Here is a 20,925-nt window from a genome sequence, read left to right on the forward strand (position 1 = left end):
TTAGTCTCAGGTTTGGATTCAACCTTGGGTCTCTTCACTAGAGCAGCAACTGGTTTGTTGTTTCATGAAGTATCCCTTCTTTCCCTTGCCCTTCTTGAGAGTAGTGGTTTTACTAACCATCAACAATTGATGCTCTTTTTGATTTCTACTTTCGCGGTGTCAAACATAGCGAAATAACTCAAGGATCATCATATCTATCCCTGACATTTTATAATTCATCACGAAGCTCTAGCAGCTTTGTGGCAGTGACACTTGAGAACTTTCACTATCTCATTTGGAAGATCAACTCCCACTTGATTCAAGTGAATTGTAGTACTCAGACAATCTGAGCACATGCTCAACGATTAAGTTTTTCTCCTTACTTTGTGGACAAAGAATCTTGTAGGAGGTCTCATACCTCTCAACAAGGGCACGAGCATGAAATCCAAATTTCATCTCTTGGAACATCTCGTATGTCCCGTGACATTCGAAGCGTCTTTAGCGCCTCAATTCTAAGCCATTTAAGCAATGTGCACTGAACTATCATGTAGTTATCAAAACGTGTATGTCGTATGTTCGCAACATCCACAGATCACGCTTGGGGTTCATCACACTGAGCGGTGCATTAAGGACATAAGCCTTCTGCTTAGCAATGAGGACAATCCTGAGTTAATGGACCCAGTCCGCACAATTGCTACTTCTATTTTTCAACTAAGTTTTTCTAGGATCATATCAAAAACCCCTAGAGCTATAGTGCAAGTTATAACATAATTTGCAAATACCTTTTGACTATGTTCATGATAATTAAGTTCATCTAATCAAATTATTTAATAAACTTCCACTCAGATCGACATCCCTCTAGTCATCCAAGTGATACATGATCCACATCGACTAGCTCGTGTCCGATCATCACGTGAGACGGACTAGTCATCAATGGTGAGCATCTCCATGCTGATCGTATCAACCATACGACTCATGCTCGACCTTTCGGTCTCCCGTATTCGATGCCATGTCTGTACATGCTAGGCTCATCGAGTCAACCTAAGTGTTTTGCTGTGTAAACTGGCTTACACCCGTTGTATGCGAACGTTAGAATCTATCACACCCGATCATCATGTGGTGCTTCGAGACAACGATCCTTCGCAATGGTGCACACTTAGGGTAATACATATCTCAAAATTTTAATGAGGGATCATCTTATCTTTGTTACCGTCGTTCTAAGCAATAAGATGTAAAACATGATAAAAATCACATGCAATCATATAGTGACATGATATGGCCAATATCATCTTGCTCCTTTGATCATCATCTTCGGGGCACCATGATCATCATCGTCACCCGCATGAGACCATGACCTCCATTATCATGATCTCCATCATTGTGTCTCCGTGGAGTCGTCAAGCCAACTATTACTTCTACTACTATAGCTAACCGTTAGCGATAAAGTAAAGTAATCAACATGGCGTTGCATCTCAGACAATAAATTAAGACAACTCCTATGGCTCCTGCCGGTTGTCATACTCATCAACATGAAAGTCATGAATCCTATTACAAGAACATGATCAATCTCATACATCACATATGTAACATCACATTCTTTTGGCCATATCACATCACGTGGCATACCCTACAAAAACAAGTTAGACGTCCTCTAATTGTTGTTGCAAGTTTTACGTGGCTGATTTGAGTTTCTAGCAAGAACGCTTCTTACCTACGTGACAGCCACAACCACTAGTGGAAAACGGTCCTTTGCCGGGACCCTTTAGTCCCGGCCTGCCTCTGGGCCGGGACTAAAGGCCCGGCCACGTCGCCCCAAATCGCAATGCCTCCCTCGAGGCTTTAGTCCCGGCCCGTAAGGAGCCTTTAGTCCCGGTTTGTGTCCCAAACCGGGACTAAAGGGCTGCGCGGTTTGCAGCCCGCATGTGCGTCACCTTTAGTCACGGTTTGTGTCTCAAACCGGGACTAAAGTCCTCCGCCTATATATACCACAGCCCCCCTCTCCCCTCTTCCTTGCATTTTTCTTGGATGGAGGATTGTGGGTGTGTACTAGCTCTCCACTTTTTTTGATGCACTAGAGGTGTTTGTTGAAATGTGTGTTAGAGCGATGCCGCTTCAGTTCAAATAAGTATGGAGTTCAAATAAGTTCAAAAAAAATGAAATCCCTTTGTAAGAGATGAGTTCTCGTTCGGAACGCTGATACTTCGAGAGAGATTATCCGTTTTGTACACGAAGTGCATCCAGTTTTTGTCGTAGCCCTCTCAACTTTTTAACACATGCTATGTGGGTGAAATGATGATAGCATGCCAACTTTCAACATTTTCAAAGTTCATTTGTAGTGCTTTTCAATTTCAGGGTCGACTACCTCAAAAAAAATAAGTAAATGCACGAAGAATACCAAATGAAGTCAGAAATTGTTGAAATTTTGTGATGTGCCTTTGAATGGTGCATTTTGAATACACAAAAAGTATTGAGTTCAAATAAGTTCAAAAAAATGAAATCCCTTTGTAAGAGATGAGTTCTCGTTCGAAACGCTGATACTTCGAGAGAGATTGTCCGTTTGTACACGAAGTGCATCCAGTTTTTGTCGTAGCCCTCTCAACTTTTTAACACATGCTATGTGGGTGAAATGATGATAGCATGCCAACTTTCAACATTTTCAGAGTTCATTTGTCGTGCTTTTCAATTTCAGGGTCAACTAGCTCAAAAAATAAATAAGTAAATGCACGAAGAATACCAAATGAAGTCAGAAATTGTTGAAATTTTGTGATGTGCCTTTGAATGGTGCATTTTGAACACACAAAAAGTATGGAGTTCAAATAATTTCAAAAAAATGAAATCCCTTTGTAAGAGATGAGTTCTCGTTCGAAACGCTGATACTTCGAGAGAGATTGTCCGTTTTGTACACGAAGTGCATCCAGTTTTTGTCGTAGCCCTCTCAAATTTTTAACACATGCTATGTGGATGAAATGATGATAGCATGCCAACTTTCAACATTTTCAGAGTTCATTTGTAGTGCTTTTCAATTTCAGGGTCAACTAGCTCAAAAAAAAATAAGTAAATGCACAAAGAATACCAAATGAAGTCAGAAATTGTTGAAAATTTATGATGTGCCTTTGAATGGTGCATTTTGAACACACAAAAAGTATGGAGTTCAAATAAGTTCAAAAAAATGAAATCCCTTTGTAAGAGATGAGTTCTCGTTCGAAACGCTGATACTTCGAGAGGGATTGTCCGTTTTGTACACGAAGTGCATCCAGTTCTTGTCGTAGCCCTCTCAACTTTTTAACACATGTTATGTGGGTGAAATGATGATAACCCTCTCAACTTTTTAACACATGCTATGTGGGTTAACGTTGATATGCCAATGCTATTTACCCTTTATAAGGACCCTCTTCATCGAATCCGATCCGACTAAAGTGGGAGAGACAGACACTCGCTAGCCACCTTATGAAACTAATGCATGTTAGTCGATGGAACCAGTATCACGTAAGAGTACGTGTAAAGTCGGTCCGGGCCGCTTCATCCCACGATGCCGCCGAATCAAGATAAGACTAGAAACGATAAGCAATTAACAAAATCAGCGCCCACAACTTTTGTGTTCTACTCGTGCATAGAATCTATGCATAGAACCTTGGCTCGGATGCCACTGCTCGAGATTGTAGTAATTTCAAAAAAAATCCTACGCCAAACAAGGATCTATCTACGGAGAAACCATCAACGAGTGATGGGGTAGAGCATATTCATACCTTTGAAGATCGCTAAGCGGAAGCGTTACTAGAACACGGTCGATGGAGTCGTACTTGCAGCGATTCAGATCGCGGTCGGTTCCGATCTATGTGCCGAATCACGGCACCTCCGCGTTCAACACACGTACAGCCCGGTGACGTCTCCCACGCCTTGATCCAGCAAGGAGGAGGGAGAGGTTGAGGGAGAGCTCCGGCAGCACGATGGCGTGGTGGCGTTGGAGCTACGAGGTATTCCGACAGGGCTTCGCCAAGAACCACGGAAGAGGAGGAAGAGGAGGAGTAGGGCTGCGCCGAGAGAGAGAGAGATTTCTATGTCTCAAATAGCCAAAAACTCCACTATATAGGGGGAGAGGGAGGAGGTGCCCACCCTTAGGGTTCCCACCCCTAAGGGGTGCGGCAGCCCCATCTACGCCAGGGAGGTGGTGACCAGGGCAGGCAGAGGTGGAGGTGCACCCCTAAGTGGGCCTTGGGCCTCCTGCGCTAGGGTTTGCCCTCCCTTCCTCCCTTAATGCGCCTTGGGCCTAGGTGGGAGGCGCACCAGCCCACTCTGGGCTGGTTCCCTTCCACCTTTTGGCCCATGCTAGCCTTTGGGGCTGGTGGCCCCTCCCGATGGACCCCCAGAACCCTTTCGGTGGTCCCGGTACATTATCGGTGTCGCCCGAGACAATTCCGGTGACCAAATCCTCACTTCCTATATATAATTCTTTACCTCCGGACCATTCCGAAACTCCTCATGACATCCGGGTTCTCATCCGGGACTCTGAAAAACCTTATGTAACCTCATACACTATTCCCATATAACCCTAGCGTCATCGAACCTTAAGTATGTAGACCCTACGGGTTCGGAAAGCATGCAGACATGACCGAGACACCTCTCCAGTCAATAACCAACAGCCGGGTCTGGATATCCATGTTGGTTCCCACATGTTCCACGATGATCTCATCGGATGAACCATGATGTCAAGGATTCAATCAATCCCGTATGCAATTCCATTTGTCTATCGGTATGATACTTGCCCGAGATTTGATCGTCGGTATCCCCATACCTTGTTCAATCTCGTTACCGACAAGTCTCTTTACTCGTTCCGTAGCACATCATCCCGTGGCTAACTCCTTAGTCACACTGAGCTCATTATGATGATGTTCTACCGAGTGGGCCGAGAGACACCTCTCTGTCACACAGAGTGACAAATCCTGGTCTCGATTCGTACCAACCCAACAGTTACTTTCGGAGATACCCGTAGTGCACCTTTATAGTCACCCAGTTACGTTGTGACGTTTGACACACCCAAAGCACTCCTACGGTATCCGGGAGTTGCACAATCTCACGGTCTAAGGAAAAGATACTTGACATTAGAAAAGCTTTAGCATACAAACAACACGATCTGGTGCCATGCTTAGGATTAGGTCTTGTCCATCACATCATTCTCTTAATGATGTGACCCCGTTATCAAGGACATCCAATGTCCATGATCAGGAAACCATAATCATCCATTGATCAACGAGCTAGCCAACTAGAGTCTCACTAGGGACACACTGTGATCTATGTATTCACACATGTATTACGGTTTCCAGTTAATACACTTATAGCATGAATAATAGACAATTATCATCAACTGGAAATATAATAATAACCATTTTATTATTGCCTCTAGGGCACATTTCCAAAAGTTGAGATGTATAGTATAGGAACTGAGGAAGGTCCGAGATTTCTGACGGGTCAGCCGTTGTTACTAAATGTTGGATTTATATAGAATTGTCCGGCAATATGTGAGTCGTCTGCTTGCTCAACCTTAGGGCATGTATAATGCATAGCCTCAGGATGATGCCTCGTATGCCATGTAGGATCGAATGCCAGGAAAAATAGGTTCGGATGAGGAAGCGGGATCCTTTGCAGGAGGCAGGTACTTCAAGAGTAAAAGTATGGTCCAGTGTAAAAAGCTGAGAAGGTTTGCGTGAAAAGTAGAGATGCATGTGTATTAGAGTCTTTAGTTTTTATTTTTTGATGAGGCACACTGATGGTAGCTTGCATTGCAGAGAAAAAGTCAATATAGATGCCTCAAGCTACTTTTTCTCATTGGGCATCTGTATCCATATGCCACCATTATACATGCCCTTAGACTTGGATCACTTCTACAGATCTTCAAGGGAAGTTGGATTTTTCCTTACTAGAGCCAGGCGACCGATAAAGATGCCGAGCATAAGGTCAATCTTGTACATTTAACTTTTTAGTGCAATTTTACCAAAATGATGTTTATTTTCTGAAAACTATATCACCGTTGTAGGTTATCTAATAAAAATTACATTCTATGTTTGGCACTAATTTATATCTATACCTTATCTAGACATATGAATTAGAGAAATTCATGCTAAGTGTTGATCTACATCATGGATGTCTAAGACACAAAACTTAATTATAAAACTGGGTCTAACTTAATATTTATGTAGAACAAGAGAGTAGAAAGAAATCAGCAGCAGCATGCATGCCTTGTGTAAACAAGTGATGGGACTTTTAATTCTTCAGCAAATCATTGAGTTTTGCTCATATGTTGTTATCCCCATGCATCGTGGTGAGCAAAACTTGACGAATACATAAATCATAAAACGATATACCATCCACCTCCACATTACCCAGTGTGTCACATGCTGCTACTTTGCCCGAGCGTGTTGCGGCTGCGAATCATATTTATTTTTCTTTTGATTCTGATGAGTAGTTGTGGTTTTCAGTACCAAAGTTTTTGTGTTGAAAATGAAAAATACTTCTCTGTTTTATTTCATTTGTTTGTATTGCTTCATCTTCATAGCTCAAAGGTGCTTGCGTTTAATTTCTAAGAGAAGAGCAGTTATGCATTTTTGTCACGGGTTGTATTGTATATATTTCTTGGTATGTTTTATTTTTGATGAAAATGCATCAGTGAGCTGGACCCGTGTTACTTTATAGAAAGAAATAATGGCGTGTTTGGTTATCAGGAAAATGTGTTCCAGCGGTTATAATGGAAAACTGTAGCGAGCATTTATTTCGGCCATGATGGTTTTCATAAGTGTGTTTGTTTAGCCTTTTGCTAATGGACATTTTTGCTATATATTATTATGGCAATGTAAATTCATAATATTTTATTTGATCGAAGATTCTGAAACCAGTGAAGTATCTATGGGTTGGTTAGGACAATGCTCAGTGAGTAGCATCTTATTTATTTTTCGAAAGCCCGTGGCAACGCACGGGCGTTCTACCAGTAATGCATATTATTATAGATTAGTATATAAGATGATCTTATATTTATTGTTATACAATACATATAGTAATATAATATTTTTGTGATATATTATCACGATCTGATACTAAACCTACTTTTTCTTCATTTCTTTTTATATCATCTTATAGAAATTGTCTAGTTGAGATGTGTGATACTCCCATTAGAGTCAACCTTAAGTGCCTCATTGTGACGACAACCAGTTTACAGAAAACATCAAGTACACAGTAATCCAAGCATGAGTAATTTAAAGTGTTTGGTAATTGTAACACTAGATCGCTGATGGCGCGCGTTGCTGCGCCCGTCTATTTTGACTTATAGTTGTTTGTGATATAAAGTAACTTGTATACATTTGTTTGCAATGCTTTTTCAAATAGTGTTTGTCTCTCCATATTGCAGAATATAATCATATGTAACTTATGAGAGAAATCAAGAATATAATGGTATGTAATAACAGAAATCCAATCCGATCGATCTACAAAGTAGTATTTTGAGTTTTTCGTTAGGTCTAATGTTTGAGTTGTCTTATTAAGCTCATGAGATATCAATTAGGATGAATGATATGGATCATGTTTTTGCCTCCTAAAACGTCTCTCCTGCAAAGGCTCGCAACACGACAATTTTTTTAGGAAAGACGCGAGGAAAGTTGAGAGAAAAATAGGCAATAAAAATATTTCAGAACTTCTGGAAAATATTTGTTATCCAATAAATCTCAAAGCGTTATGGCCAGTAATACAAGCAAACATTTTGGTCTAGTACAAGGACAAATATTCTTGCATTACATCAAGATTGATGACTGGGTGTGTACTTTCTCAGATTTGAGGTTGTAGAATTCCATCTGATCTACAATAATAAGAAAATTTCTTAAGGTCAATATCAAATGTGAGTGCGTTGTTTTGAAAAAATGGTTGAAGTTGTGTTACATCTTAACCAACTTGCAATTGCTTACACTGGAGTAAAAATAAAATACTTGTTAGTGAGACAAATCAATTGAGGAAATAACTAAATAAGTAGTGTGCCAAGCAGAAGTGGACAGGAGTTATAATTGCTTCGTAAGTAACATGGTGTATGTTAACAACATTATCTACAGAACGTTATTGCTAGTATCCGTAAGGGACACCATATGTACCATGGATTTGACCTTGTTTTGTGTGCATGTCTTAAGGGAATTGGTAAGTAATGAACTACTACGTGTGTATACTAACATAAGACATTTTAGATCACTACTTTAGTGATCTTAAACACCTTATATTAGTTTATAAAGGGAGTTATTAAGATGGATACTGCAGGTCTGAATATATTACTCATTAATTAGACTTGCTAGCTAGCTATCAGAAGACTAAGGAATCAATATGAGGTCCTAATGAAGAAACTCATTGATCTCATTAGTTTGCCAATAGATGCAGCCATGATTCACACATTGGCAGAAGATAGAGCTGGCCGCTAGTATGTTGTCGTTTCACGGGACTTCGGCCTTCTCGATTAGTATATTCTGTTGAGACATATATTTTGTAGCCGGAATAGTAATATGTAGTCTAGCAGCGAACCCAGGCTACAGATAATGGATAGGATTAAACAAATACAACTGAAACGAGAGCTGTAAATGAGGATGGACGCCTCACCTTTCTTTCAAGACGATCATTCTTGAATACATGTCGGCTTGAGATGCAGTATTGTGCTACAACTTACTGTCAATGAGAAAACCAAAATAAATGAAGTAAGTAGTGAAGTAAGCACATATTTTAGGCTTAGACTATAAATGTGTGGGTGGGGTTGTTCAAGAATATAGAACAAAAGAGTACAAAAAGTGAACAATTTTGAGCATCTTGGATGGATCTGCTTTGGTTTGCGCCTGGTCAACATGTTGGTAAGCAATATCAATGATACTGAAAATGACTGCTCACAAGTAATGATGTGCATCTCCATAATGCGATGAGCCCAATCTCTATGTGATGATGTGTAAACAAGATTTGCGAAAGTGGAGAAGCCAAGTCCTTTTCTTTAAGAACAGAACAAGTAGACCGCTTCAATTAATTAGATAATTCGTGTTTACAATTGCTAGCTAGACATCGCACCACAAACCCCATGAAATTAGTACTTCCCATTCAATGACTCTGCACCGTGCAAAACCATTCGAAAACAGGGGTGAACGAGGAAGGATGCTAATCTTCGTTTTGTTTGAAGAACGACCATTTCAGTATATGTGTGTGTCGGGCTAAGGTGGTGGAAAACCCAATAACTTTCTTCACGATAGTGTCTTCCAAGTGCATTAGAACTATTGCAAGCGCAGATCAAACATTGTAGTTTGCATAGTGAAATACTTTTGCATTTGTTCGTAGGTTAGTTTGTACAACTTTGAACCAAGAAACTAAACGAAATTAGTGGTGTGAAACTATATTACGTGACATCTACCTAGATGGAGCCTTGGAGGCAGGTCTGAAGATGATACATACATTACTAAAAGAAACTTGGCAGCCATACGGCCCATACCTAGGTAGCGATGAGAGGACTTTGGGATGGAACGAGGTCCAAATGAAGATTCAGGTTAGCCGAACGTGGAGCTGACTTCTAGCCATATGCTTCTAGCACGTTCTTGAATGGGGTTTTACTGCATCCACCTCGAGATTAAAAATAAAAATGCAGCATCCATCACGAGATTAAAAATATAACAAATGTAATAGTAATCTACAGTCTAGCTAGCAGCGACATAGAGGCGGGTTGCACGATCAAGGTTTTACAAACCACGGGGGTGAATGAGGAAGGATGCCTCACCTTTGTTCAACGACCACCATTCCACAGCATGGATTCTTGACATGGTTGTAGTTTCTGAAGTGAAACAATTATGCATACGACTCGTGGCTGCTGACAAAAAGGGGAGACATTAGAATAGAGTACCTCTCGTTTAAAAAAGAATGGAGTTCCTTTGGAGAGTGAGGTGATTACTGCAGTGGGCACGAAAGTGGATGGTATTGGTATCTTCCGGTACCTCTGATCCGTTGTATAAGCATTAGACAGCAGCATATACTGAAAATATACATTGGGCGGCACCATTTTGAGCACACAAATATATGGCCAACAATCAAGAAAATTGAACAACATATAGGCAGGCAGGAGAGCAACGAAATTTAACAGAGAGGAGACAAAATATGTCCATCGCTCACATATGAATCTCCTATGTATGTCTGCTAGAACATATACAAGGGGAGGAGGTCAGGATCTGTACCACTACTGCCGTTGCATCAAGATTATTCGCCACTGCCTCATCTCTAGAAGAAATTGTCTTCACCCGTCAATGATGAGGAGAGAGTCCAGGTTGGAGAGCCGTGATGGAGGGCCAGTGAAAACGCAACAGTATTTGTGGAGTCGTCTTGGCCTTGTGCACTGCTTGCGCATCGTCGCCAACGCCGCCTCCTCCTCAGTCACCAATTCCAAATCCTAGGTTGATTCCATCGTGCGCCTCGTCTGGATCCATCGAGATGAACACCACACCGCTGGATCGCCTCGATCCCCTCGCGCGCCTTGGCTGGATCCACCGAGAAGACCGCGTGCCTCGGCAGCATATTAAAATTGCCGGCTATTGCAGCGCTATTTGCCAGACATAGCGGCTGGAAGAGCAGGGGCAACGCAACGCCACTTTTTTGCGCTACAGGGAATGCACCGCAAAAGGCCGCAATTAGCCGGTCATTGCCGCTATTTACTGAAAAAAAATTGCACGGCTATTACTTGTTTGGCCCACAAGGGAGTACGTGAATTCTGGGCTTTTTCATAATCACCACACAGAGGCCCAAAAGGAGCTACAAAACAGCCTAGCGCTAACCCTGACAAAGCCAAACTTCTCTGCTCCTCTTCCTCGATCTATATCTGTGGCGACGGCGGCAGCGAGCCTGCAACTTGGATGCGAAGAAGAACTGAAGAACCATGTCTCCGCCGGAGCCAGAGAATCATGGAGGCAAGTTTCCTAGTCTGGCTTTCATTAGTTCATCATCTATTACCTTAGTACTATCTCAGTATGTCTTCTACTCGTTGTTCTGCTCATCTCTGTTCTGCTGAGTGCCGTTGGCCATCATAATATTTGGTTGATGTGAGGAGTACGTGTGATGAAAGTGATTTTCCCTTGTAGATACTCTTCCTAACATCTACTTTCTGAAATTTAACAAGTTTATGTTCCACCTCCCCGATGTGACATCTAACAAGTAGGTAGTTATTATTTGGAGTAGATTATACGTTGTAGGTAGATTATCAATCAAATAAACCATGGAAAATCTCCTATGCTTCAACAACAATTTACAATTTTAGATGTTTCTGAATCAAAGTAATTAATTGTGGAATATATCATTTGATTCTTCCTTAATTAAGATAGATTTATTATCAATCAAAATAGGTCATTTGTAGCGCTGCAGGTTAATTAAATTATTTTCTACTTTTTCTGTAGGTGATTCAAGTGCTGCTTTTCCTTTAGTAACCCAAACACAAGCAAGGCAAGCAGTAACGTCCGATGACCCTGCATATGCATACTGTTTTGCCCCAATGTGAACAAGAAGTATCATTTGTAGTGCAATTTTTGTGACAAGCTATTGAAAGGTGGAATTACTAGAATGAAGTACCATCTTGCTTGCATTCGTGGCTTCAATGCTGATAAATGTAAGAAGGTTCCAACTGATGTAAAAGAAGAGATTATTGCTTTTCTTACAAAGAAGAGTGCTGACAAGCAAAAGAAGAAGTATGAAGTGCAAAGGGTTCGATCTGCAATTAATATAGAAAACTCAGATGATGAAAGGGGTAGTGGGGATGATTCTGACTACGAGAGGAATGATGTTGTGTTGCTGAATTCAACAAGAGGCAGTGGGATGAGTGGCTCTAGAGCTGTGGTAGGTAGTGGCAGTGCCACTATTGATAAGTTTTACAAGAAAACATCTATAGAAGAGTGTGTTCGCAATAATCAAATTGGACTCAATGTTAGCCAGAAGGTCCAATCAAAGTTGTCAAATATGAAAAGAGAAGAGAAAAGGGACGGAGTTTGTGAGTATATTTGCCAGTTTTTCTATGAAGCTAGCATTCCTCACAACACTGTCACCCTCCCTAGCTTTGCTCATATGCTTGAGGCCATCAGACAGTTTGGCAAGGACTTGAGAGGGCCTAGTCCATATGAGATGAGTGGACCATTTTTGCAGATGAGGAAACAGAAGGTGTTGGATGGATTCAAGAATCATAAGGAATCATGGGAGCTCACAGGTTGCACGGTTATGAGTGATTCATGGACAGATAAGAAGGGCAGGGAAGTAATGAATTTAGTTGTGCACAATGCTCATGGTGTTTGCTTCATTGACTCGGTGGACTGCTCCGGTGATAGAAAAGATGGAAAATATATATTTGACTTGGTGGACAAATGCATAGAAGATATAGGTGAAGAAAATGTTGTGCAAGTGGTGATTGATAATGCTAGTGTGAATGTATCAGCAGCTAGTATGCTAACAGCAAAGTGACCATCCATATTTTGGAATGGATGTGTTGCTCACTGCCTAGATCTCATGTTGGAGGATCTTGGAAGCTTGGACCAGTTGAAAAAACTATTTCAAGTGCAAGAGAAGTGACTAGCTTCTTGTATGCTCATACAAGGGTATTGGATTTGATGAGGAAATTTCTTGGGAAGGACTTGGTTCGCTCTGGTGTTACTCGGTTTGCCACTGCTTACTTAAATCTGAAAAGTTTGCTAGACAACAAGAAGGAATTGACAAGGCTCTTCAGATCAGATGAGATGAATGAGCTAGGTTCATACTTGAAAAAGGCAAAGGGGAAAAAAGCACTCAAAGTGGTGCGATCTGAAGTTTTTTGGAAACATGTGGACATGGCTGTTAATTTCTTTGAGCCAATGGCTAATGTGCTTCGCAGAATGGACAGTGATGTTCCTGCAATGGGATTCTTCCATGGATTAATGCTTGATGCAAAGAAGCATATAGTTGTGAGGTTTGATAATGATGAGAGCAAGTACAAAGTTGTTTGGGACATCATTGATAAAAGGTGGGACAGCAAGCTCAAGACTCCTCTCCACTTGGTTGGCTATTATTTGAATCCTCACTATTATTATCCAAACAAGTCAGACATTGAGCATGATGGAACATTTGGAGCTGTTGTTATTACATGCATTTGCAAGATGATTGAGGACGAAGAAACCCAAGACACTGTAATTGAAGAACTCAACATGTATCAAGATCAGCAAGGATCTTTCGGCCATGAGATTGCTATAAGGCAAAGGAGAAACAAGAATTTTAATCCAGGTTAGTTAGTGAAGCTAATATGATTGATGAATAAAATGATTCTATTTCCATTTCTTTAACTACTAACTTGTATAATGTGCATCAAAATGGTGGCTGAACCATGGCACCAGCACACCAAATTTGAGAACTTTGGCATCTAGGATTCTTAATTTGACATGCAGCTCATGAGCTTGTGAGAGGAACTGGTCTGTTTTCGAACAGGTAACAAATAATATTTTTTGGAGTTTATACAATTGGTTTTTCTGTTTTCTACATTTGTTAAGTATTTAAATTTTTTGAACTCTTAGGTTCATACAAAGAAGCGCAATATGTTGCTGCATGACACGATGAGGGATCTTGTGTTTGTGAAATTCAACTCTAAACTAAGGAACAAGAGAGAGAGCAAAAACAAAGATCCCATAGAGAAAGAAGTGGATGATGTTCTTGCTGATAATGACAATGAGTTCATCACTGGGAAAGAACCAACTGCAGAAGCTGATCAAGAACAAGAGAAAGCTCATGAAGATGCATCGGAAGAGGCACCAAACAGGGCATCATCATCACAATGACAAGCTAAAAGGAAGAGGATTTCTCAGCCTAGGAAGAAAATCAAGACTGTGAGCCTGCGGTCCTTGATGGCTATGCGTGTTGAAACAATGTCGCAAGCTGCTTCTTCTTCTGAATTGGAGTCTGATAAATCTCCTTCTGATTCTGAAGATGAATAGAAGAGAATGCACCATTTACTTTATGGATTATATATCTGCAAAACTTACTAGTTCATCTTTGTGAGATAGTCAATGCTCTGTTATATAGTGTGTCAGTCTGTGTCTGTCTACCGAACTATATACTTGCTTTGTCGCTTGAGATGATTGCTGAATGTTCGCTTAATGGATGACCATAATGCTTCAGTTATTATGTTCCTGTTTGTGTCAACTATTTAATTGATGCTGAATTTCTGTAGTTTGGCATGTATCTTGCACTTATATTTGGAATTCTTGCATGTATCCAGCAAAACCGTTATTTGTCATAGCGGCAGCTATTGCTGGCAATAGCTGCTCATTGCTGCCGCTACAGGATGCCGCTTTTTTCAATAGCCGGCAATTTCAAACTTTGCTCGGCAGCATCCCGCGGGGCCGCTGGATCTCCTCGTCGGTTGGATAGGGTACCCTCGCGCGCGTGGACTCAATGCTGAAACGTGGGGCGCTGGACCTCTTCGATCTTCTCGAGTGCCTCCTCGCTCTCCATTCCCCGCATCCTCTTGATCTCGAGTTCTCGATCGAATTTTTACGGGCAAGGGAGAGCAGCAGCGAGCCAGCGATATATTAAAAATTGGACCTTGATCGATGAAATGGGCCGTATCAAGCGGCCCAATGAACCAGGGACCTCGTTTTTTTCCTCTAGAGCAGCAGCCCCATAGGACAGCTGGGCCAGGAGGGTACAGGAGTTGGGCCACGACGCTAATAAAGCAAATCTGACGGCCAGGAATGATCTAAACGCGAATCCAATGACCAAAATCGTTGGCGTCGTGAGAGAGCTGGGTTTAGGTGCGGTTTTACTATCCTTAATTGTCGTAGTTCTTAAACTCGAATACCAAAAAGAAGAAAAACATATGATTAAGTGATCTAGTAGAGGCATATCCTGAATGTGCCTCATAGACCCCATTTTTTCATGAAAATAAAAATAATCATTTTTTCTGGACATAAGACTTTATTATGTTATTATTATCTCCCTAATAATAAAGCAAATACGATTTCTGATCGTCCGTCGTGGCATTTTTGCGAAAAAGTCCCTCCGTTTTCAGTTAATCAACCTACATTCCTTTCTTAAGTGAGGAAAACGTTTCGTTGTGCCACTTCTACAAAAAAAAACCCGACGTTTCCTGAAATCAACCCGCAATCCGGATTTAAGTCAGAAAACGAATAGTTTTTTGCATTGTTCAAAAAATCCCCTGATGTTTCACGTAATTAACCAGCCCTCCGTATTTTAACAAAAAAATCTAACTTTTCAGTTAATAAATCCAAATTTTATCTAAAACAAAATTATCCATATCTTTTAAATCGTAATTCCGATTTTAACATGTTATATATGAAATTTGATTAAAAAAATATATAGAGTCTAAATAGGATGTTATTTTTAGTTGTTGAATACTTCTTAAATATTATTTTTGGTGCAAACTTAATCTGTAGTGTACGGTCCTTTTTTTTCTCTCTTTCCGGCGACGATACGAATTGCAATAAACATCCATTAAATTAAAACCAAATTGAGAGGAAAGAAAACATCGTTAGCCAGACATGCTCACCTTTGAAAAACCTCGTGGGGAGAAACAACATATTTTTCATCTTATTCCGAATGACTGTACATTCAAACGCGTTTTTGTTGTGAGAGCACTAAAGCTATCGTCGGCAACACAAATGTGATGCCGTGTGAAAATATATTACCTTCGGAGCGTGTGTTATTTTCTCTTCTGTTGCAACGCACGGGCTCTTTTCCTAGTTCTCTTTAAAAAACTTGTCTCTTACAGAGGTACGCTAACATGGCAACCACGTGGATGGCTTTTTCCCTTCGAATTTGTTTTGGCCTTAACTAGCAAAACTTGCCCGTGCGTTGCAACGGGAGAGAAACAATATCACACATCCCTGACAAGCATGTCATAAGACTTCATGAATGTGCCCCTCTCTATTTCAGCACCACTGCATTTCAAAATAATAGTTGGCTCAGTTATATTGGGTTAGATTCTAACTGATTAATTCTTTTTTTCGTGTGCCAAACGGTTTAATTCCTCTAAAAATTTATAATAGTTTTATTGTATTCCTTTGAATAGTAAGGATTATATTTTAAGATGCTTGGATTGGATGGTGAACTTCGACATTACATCAACATCCAATTATTTTCAGTTTGGTACACGATTGTTTTTTCGAATGACAACTAAATATCATAAGATTGTTTCTAGCCTACAAAAAATCTATCAAACTGCTGGATGGGATGAATTGCTGAAAAATCAAGAACTGTTCGATTGAAGCTACCAGAAAGGATTTGCAAAGCTGTTGTATGTCAAGTTGGCAAAAAGGGAATAAACATGAAATCAATCAACATATTTGGCATGTTGCGGATGGTTTGCCTCTGACCTTTGTTAACTAAGAAATTGGTATTACCTTATAGTCAATTTTATTCGTCAAGGAAATTCAAACAAAATCTACCATTTTTTTTAACTTAATCACGCAATTGTGTGCTTTTGTGTCTTGTTCACACAAGGTTTAAACAACTGTCAATTATGGTAGTCAAGCAAGTTGAGGTTACTTTCTGCAAAGAATTTGAAATTTGTGGTTACTTTCTGCTGAGTAGGAGAAATCTGACGTCAAAAGAACAATGCCATGTAGACCCAAAAGAACAATGCCATGTAGCAACTTTGATAAACTAAGAAATTGATTTACTTCATAATTAAGCACACAGAGAGGTAGCGCAACGTCAAGGTATCTTACCATCACTCCCTTGAAATTTGTACATTATATATCTAGAACACCGTCACCATCCCTTCATCCGTCCTCTAATCTCTTTCCCTGCATTATGCCAATCAACATTACGAGAGTTCAGAACATGACCAATAGTTTCTGGGCTTTACAGTGCCTTTGGCTCGGTTTGGTTTTTGAACATGCACATGCTGATTGATCTATGCAGCCAGCTGGAACACACAAGCACGTAGATGAATACACCAAATCGATTGAATGGTGATATGTTGCTTTTGTTTTTCCGATCTCTACCGAGGATGCAACGTATAATTCATTTTATTCCTGAAATTCATCGTTCCTTTAGTATCTCCTGGAATCCAGCTTATCTCATTTAAATACCCAAGACAACCTCAAATCCAGCAGCGTCCATATCCCTCCCTGGGACCCATCTTTCCTTTATAAAATATTTCTTGACAACCTGCCTCTTCTACTGGAATGGAAGCCTCTCGATCCAGCGGTCCAGTGTTTGGCCAAGATCAACGAAGACATGAAGGCCCGGACCAGCACTGCCTGAGTTCTGCATCCTCATGATGGGTTGGGGGCGAGGACTGAAGTGGATTGGGGTAGGCGGAGACCGGGTGTTGCGTCTGTCTGGTCCTGCGAACGAGCGATTAGATCTTTCGTGAACAAAAGGAACATACTTCCTCATCTTTAACCCATCTCAATGTTGATGATATAGATCCTGAGTCTGTAACTATCCTTACACCCTTTTGCCTTGTAGTGTTCATTGCATTGCTTTGTTCTTCAACACCCCTAGGTTTAAAACGACTAATAGGTTTGAAATTATATTGTATATTCCTTGGAATACGCGAAGCTGGATATATATCCACAAAACCTGGTTTGTTCATAACATTTTCATTGAACCTCACACAGTAACAAGAAAGAGCACAACAGTTACAGGTAATTTTCCAAATTGAATCAACAAGCTAAATGCAGTGCAAAGATTCAACTCGGTAAAAAAAAGGTATAACATGAATACACTGGAGAGGGAAACAACATGAATGCTAGAAGCACCCAAGGGAGAAATGTAGTTAAACTAACAAAAATAACTGTAAAGTTATCAGGTTTTGTAGCTATTTAGAGTAGTAGTATTGCTGATAAAGATTAACTATGAGTAGGTGAAAGCAGAATGGTTGTGCAATGAAGCAAAGATACTTAGAACCAACAGTCTATTTCTCATTTTCAACATTGCTGAAAAAGGAAATGAAACCATCATGGGGTTTCATCCAATAAACCGATGATAACAAACCAAGTATGCAATTTAACCCTCATATTTAATGCTATGATGCCGCTGAAGCGCTTGTATTAGGAATATCTAAGTAAGCAACAACAACAACAAAGCCTTTCAGTCCCAAACAAGTTGGGGTAGGCTAGATTTGAAACCCGTAAGATATCGAAACCAAGTCATGGTTCTGGCACATGGATATCCAGGTAAGCATTTTAAGAAAATAATTACAAGATCCAAATATTAGGTTTTAATCAGTCCACGAACTTAACAAACAAGCTACAAGAAATATATAAGAAAAACATAAGCATGGTTAGTGGGAACCCAACATTAAATATGCTTACCAACAAGTAATGCCACTAAACAGTGAAATCACTTGCTGATAGTCAAGTAGGAGATGTACAACTACAACATGGAATGCGAAGTCAATATCGATAGTTCAACAGTGGAAATAGTACTGAGCTTAGCAATGGTCAGTGTACAATGCATGTACCTACTTTCTACCCAGATGCGCAATTGCAAGGTTCAGCTGATTAACACGCTCGAGTTTATCTGCAATGGTAAAGCATTATCTTTCTAGTTAAAATTCAAAATTGACAAAAAGCAACTGAATATAACTGTGAGTATGGCAACCTTTAGGAAGATGAATCCCTCCTTTCTCAAAGTCGGCACGCAAGTTATTTGCTGCCTTCCGAGATTCCTCTGAGAGCAGGGCACCTTCACTCTCAGCTTTTACTATCGCATTGTATAAAGTAGTATTTGTGTTCAGGTACTGCAGAAAATCACAGAAAATGAAATGTTACGGTTCTTGTTTGGTCATTTCACTTTGGTCTCTCCCTTTCCACGGATGTCATTTATGCTATCGACCTTACTTGAAGATGCTTGTAAATCCTCATCGATGGCTTAATTATCTGCTTCCTCCGCAAACTCCCTAGTTCACATACATATCTATATTCAGTAAAAACCAAAAGCACTTTGCTGCAGAGCATCAAAATTACACGACAAGCAAGCCACCGTCATCTATACTCACCTATCTGGGTGTGTGTTCCTGCACAGCTCCGCCGAATCAATGACTGAGCAAACCTAACCAAATCAACACAAGACGCATCAGCTATTGCGTATCAAACCACTCGGAGTAAACCAAATGCTAGGAGAGCAAGTTACGGTGTTGGAGATGTCATCCATGGTGCGAACAATCTCCGCAGCCGGCGGCAACTGCGCAATGTTGGCAACGAGCTCGACCGACCTGCAAATTTAGAGAGCAAACGGTCACAGAAAATTTAGCGAGCGATGGTTGGGGTGGGGTAGTATTGGGGATCGAAGGGGTTCAGGGTTCAGGGTAGTATGGGGTAGCCGGATCCGCAGGTGCTGGCGACGAACGATGGCTGGGTCGGGCGCGGCCGACGGCCGGCGCTGCACCAGATCGAGCGTCCCACGGGGTGGGGCGCCTTCTGGCGGCATGGGATCGGGAGGCGAGGCAGACAGAGGAGAGCTGGGCTCCTTTTATTTTTTTCACTCTAAAAAGGACCGCGGGTTTATTAACAGAAAAGAGAAGGGTCTTTTTGCAAAAATGCCATGACAGACGACCTGAAACCCTATTTGCTTTATTATTAGTGAGAGATTGATCACACAAACCCGCGGGTCACTTCCTGAATTCTTGGCGCAGATTGTGCAGCCAATTTGATCGATGACATACTTAACAGTATGCAACGGTATGGTTAGACCAAATCAGCTACTTGTACAGATAGCACTAAATATCAAAAACGAAGGTTGAGTTTGCCGATGCAAACAAGAACAAAAAGACTGCGTTTGTGGAGCGAAGTTTCCTCACACGCACCCCTGCGCCACCCAACAGCAGCTACCGCCCTCAGGCATAGTATGGCAAGCTCCAGCTACACTGGATGTGACTGGTACTCCAACCCAAGGCCCTTGTTTTTGGCACGAAGTTCCGGGATCAAATAATCGGTTTGACTGCAAGTTGTATCCCGCATACATACGTGATGAGCCCATCTTGTTTCTGACCACTCTCATTCCCATCAGCAAAGGATCAAGACCCACACTTGTTAGTTCTAACAGCTGCTGGAGAAGAAGAAGAAGTTCAGAAGTTCAGTGTCAACTGTCGACAGTTCGACAGTTCGACAGTTCGTCAGTCTCGTCAGTAGGACGTTTTTCTTTTCTGTCGGGAAGAATAACCGAGCTGCGCCTCGGCCGTAGTTTGTTAGCTGATATCACGGCCTTGACTTGATCGTGGGATGGCACGAGGTAGATAGTCGAGGCCGTTAGACGTGCAACGCGCGGGGATCGCTGGGATGGCAGCGATCGTGACTCGGGCATCGCTAGTTTTCCTTATTTTCAGGTAGTTTGTTGCAAGTCTGAATAAAAGGAACGAAAGCAGAAAAGATGCAGTGTTCGCAGCGCAAAACTCTCTCCCTCTCTGCAATCCCCATCTCACCACTCTCTTCGATCTCCACTTCCAACAACTGGCATCAGAGCTAGGGTTTAGGTCCCTGTGATGGCTGGTGATGGGGGCAAGAAGAAGGCGGGGGACGCCGACGACGACGGTAGCAAGGGCTCGCCCAAGTACGCAGCCGGCCAAGGGCGCGAGCTGGCACTGGCGAGGCGGTTTGCTCCGTTCACGTCGGGCCACGCCAACGTGCCACCATTGACCCGCACGAACTACGCCGAGTGGAGTCTCCTGATGGAGATCGGCATGCAGGCGAGAGGGATGTGGCGCGCAATCGAGGGTGCGGAGGACCTCGACGAGGAGTTCGGCTACCGCAACGACAAGGGCGCGATGGAGTTCATCCTCCAATCCGTGCCGCCCGAGATGCTGCCCGTGTTGCGCAAGCACAAAACCTCTCACGAGCTTTGGGAGGCGATCCGGGCTATGCGTGCATGTTCCGCGCGTGTCCGGGATGCCAAGGCCCAGACCCTGCGAGGGGAATTCGACCAGCTATGGCACAA

General features: G+C 41.6%; 1 protein-coding gene and 2 long non-coding RNA genes across 3 annotated transcripts; all 3 read right to left on the reverse strand.

Moving 5' to 3' along the window:
- Window positions 1-7,622: 7,622 nt before the first annotated feature.
- LOC123405146 lies at window positions 7,623-9,549 on the reverse strand. Its single transcript, XR_006611948.1, has 3 exons — window positions 9,467-9,549; window positions 8,599-8,664; window positions 7,623-7,819 (listed from the first exon to the last, which is right to left on the reverse strand). It is a non-coding gene; the product is annotated as an uncharacterized LOC123405146 (long non-coding RNA).
- A 7,663-nt stretch (window positions 9,550-17,212) lies between these two features.
- On the reverse strand, window positions 17,213-18,859 carry LOC123395770 (mitochondrial intermediate peptidase, mitochondrial-like). Its single transcript, XM_045090802.1, has 4 exons — window positions 18,834-18,859; window positions 18,595-18,733; window positions 18,459-18,513; window positions 17,213-17,333 (listed from the first exon to the last, which is right to left on the reverse strand). Exons 1-4 carry the CDS (start codon window positions 18,855-18,857, stop codon window positions 17,213-17,215), a joined length of 339 nt encoding a protein of 112 aa, XP_044946737.1. The 5' UTR covers window positions 18,858-18,859.
- A 9-nt stretch (window positions 18,860-18,868) lies between these two features.
- Window positions 18,869-19,187, reverse strand: LOC123405153. The gene is made up of 3 exons (XR_006611949.1): window positions 19,126-19,187; window positions 18,992-19,044; window positions 18,869-18,892 (listed from the first exon to the last, which is right to left on the reverse strand). It is a non-coding gene; the product is annotated as an uncharacterized LOC123405153 (long non-coding RNA).
- Between the last annotated feature and the right edge of the window lie 1,738 nt (window positions 19,188-20,925).

Source organism: Hordeum vulgare, chromosome 1H (assembly GCF_904849725.1).
Source record: "Hordeum vulgare subsp. vulgare chromosome 1H, MorexV3_pseudomolecules_assembly, whole genome shotgun sequence".
Lineage (NCBI taxonomy): Eukaryota > Viridiplantae > Streptophyta > Magnoliopsida > Poales > Poaceae > Hordeum > Hordeum vulgare.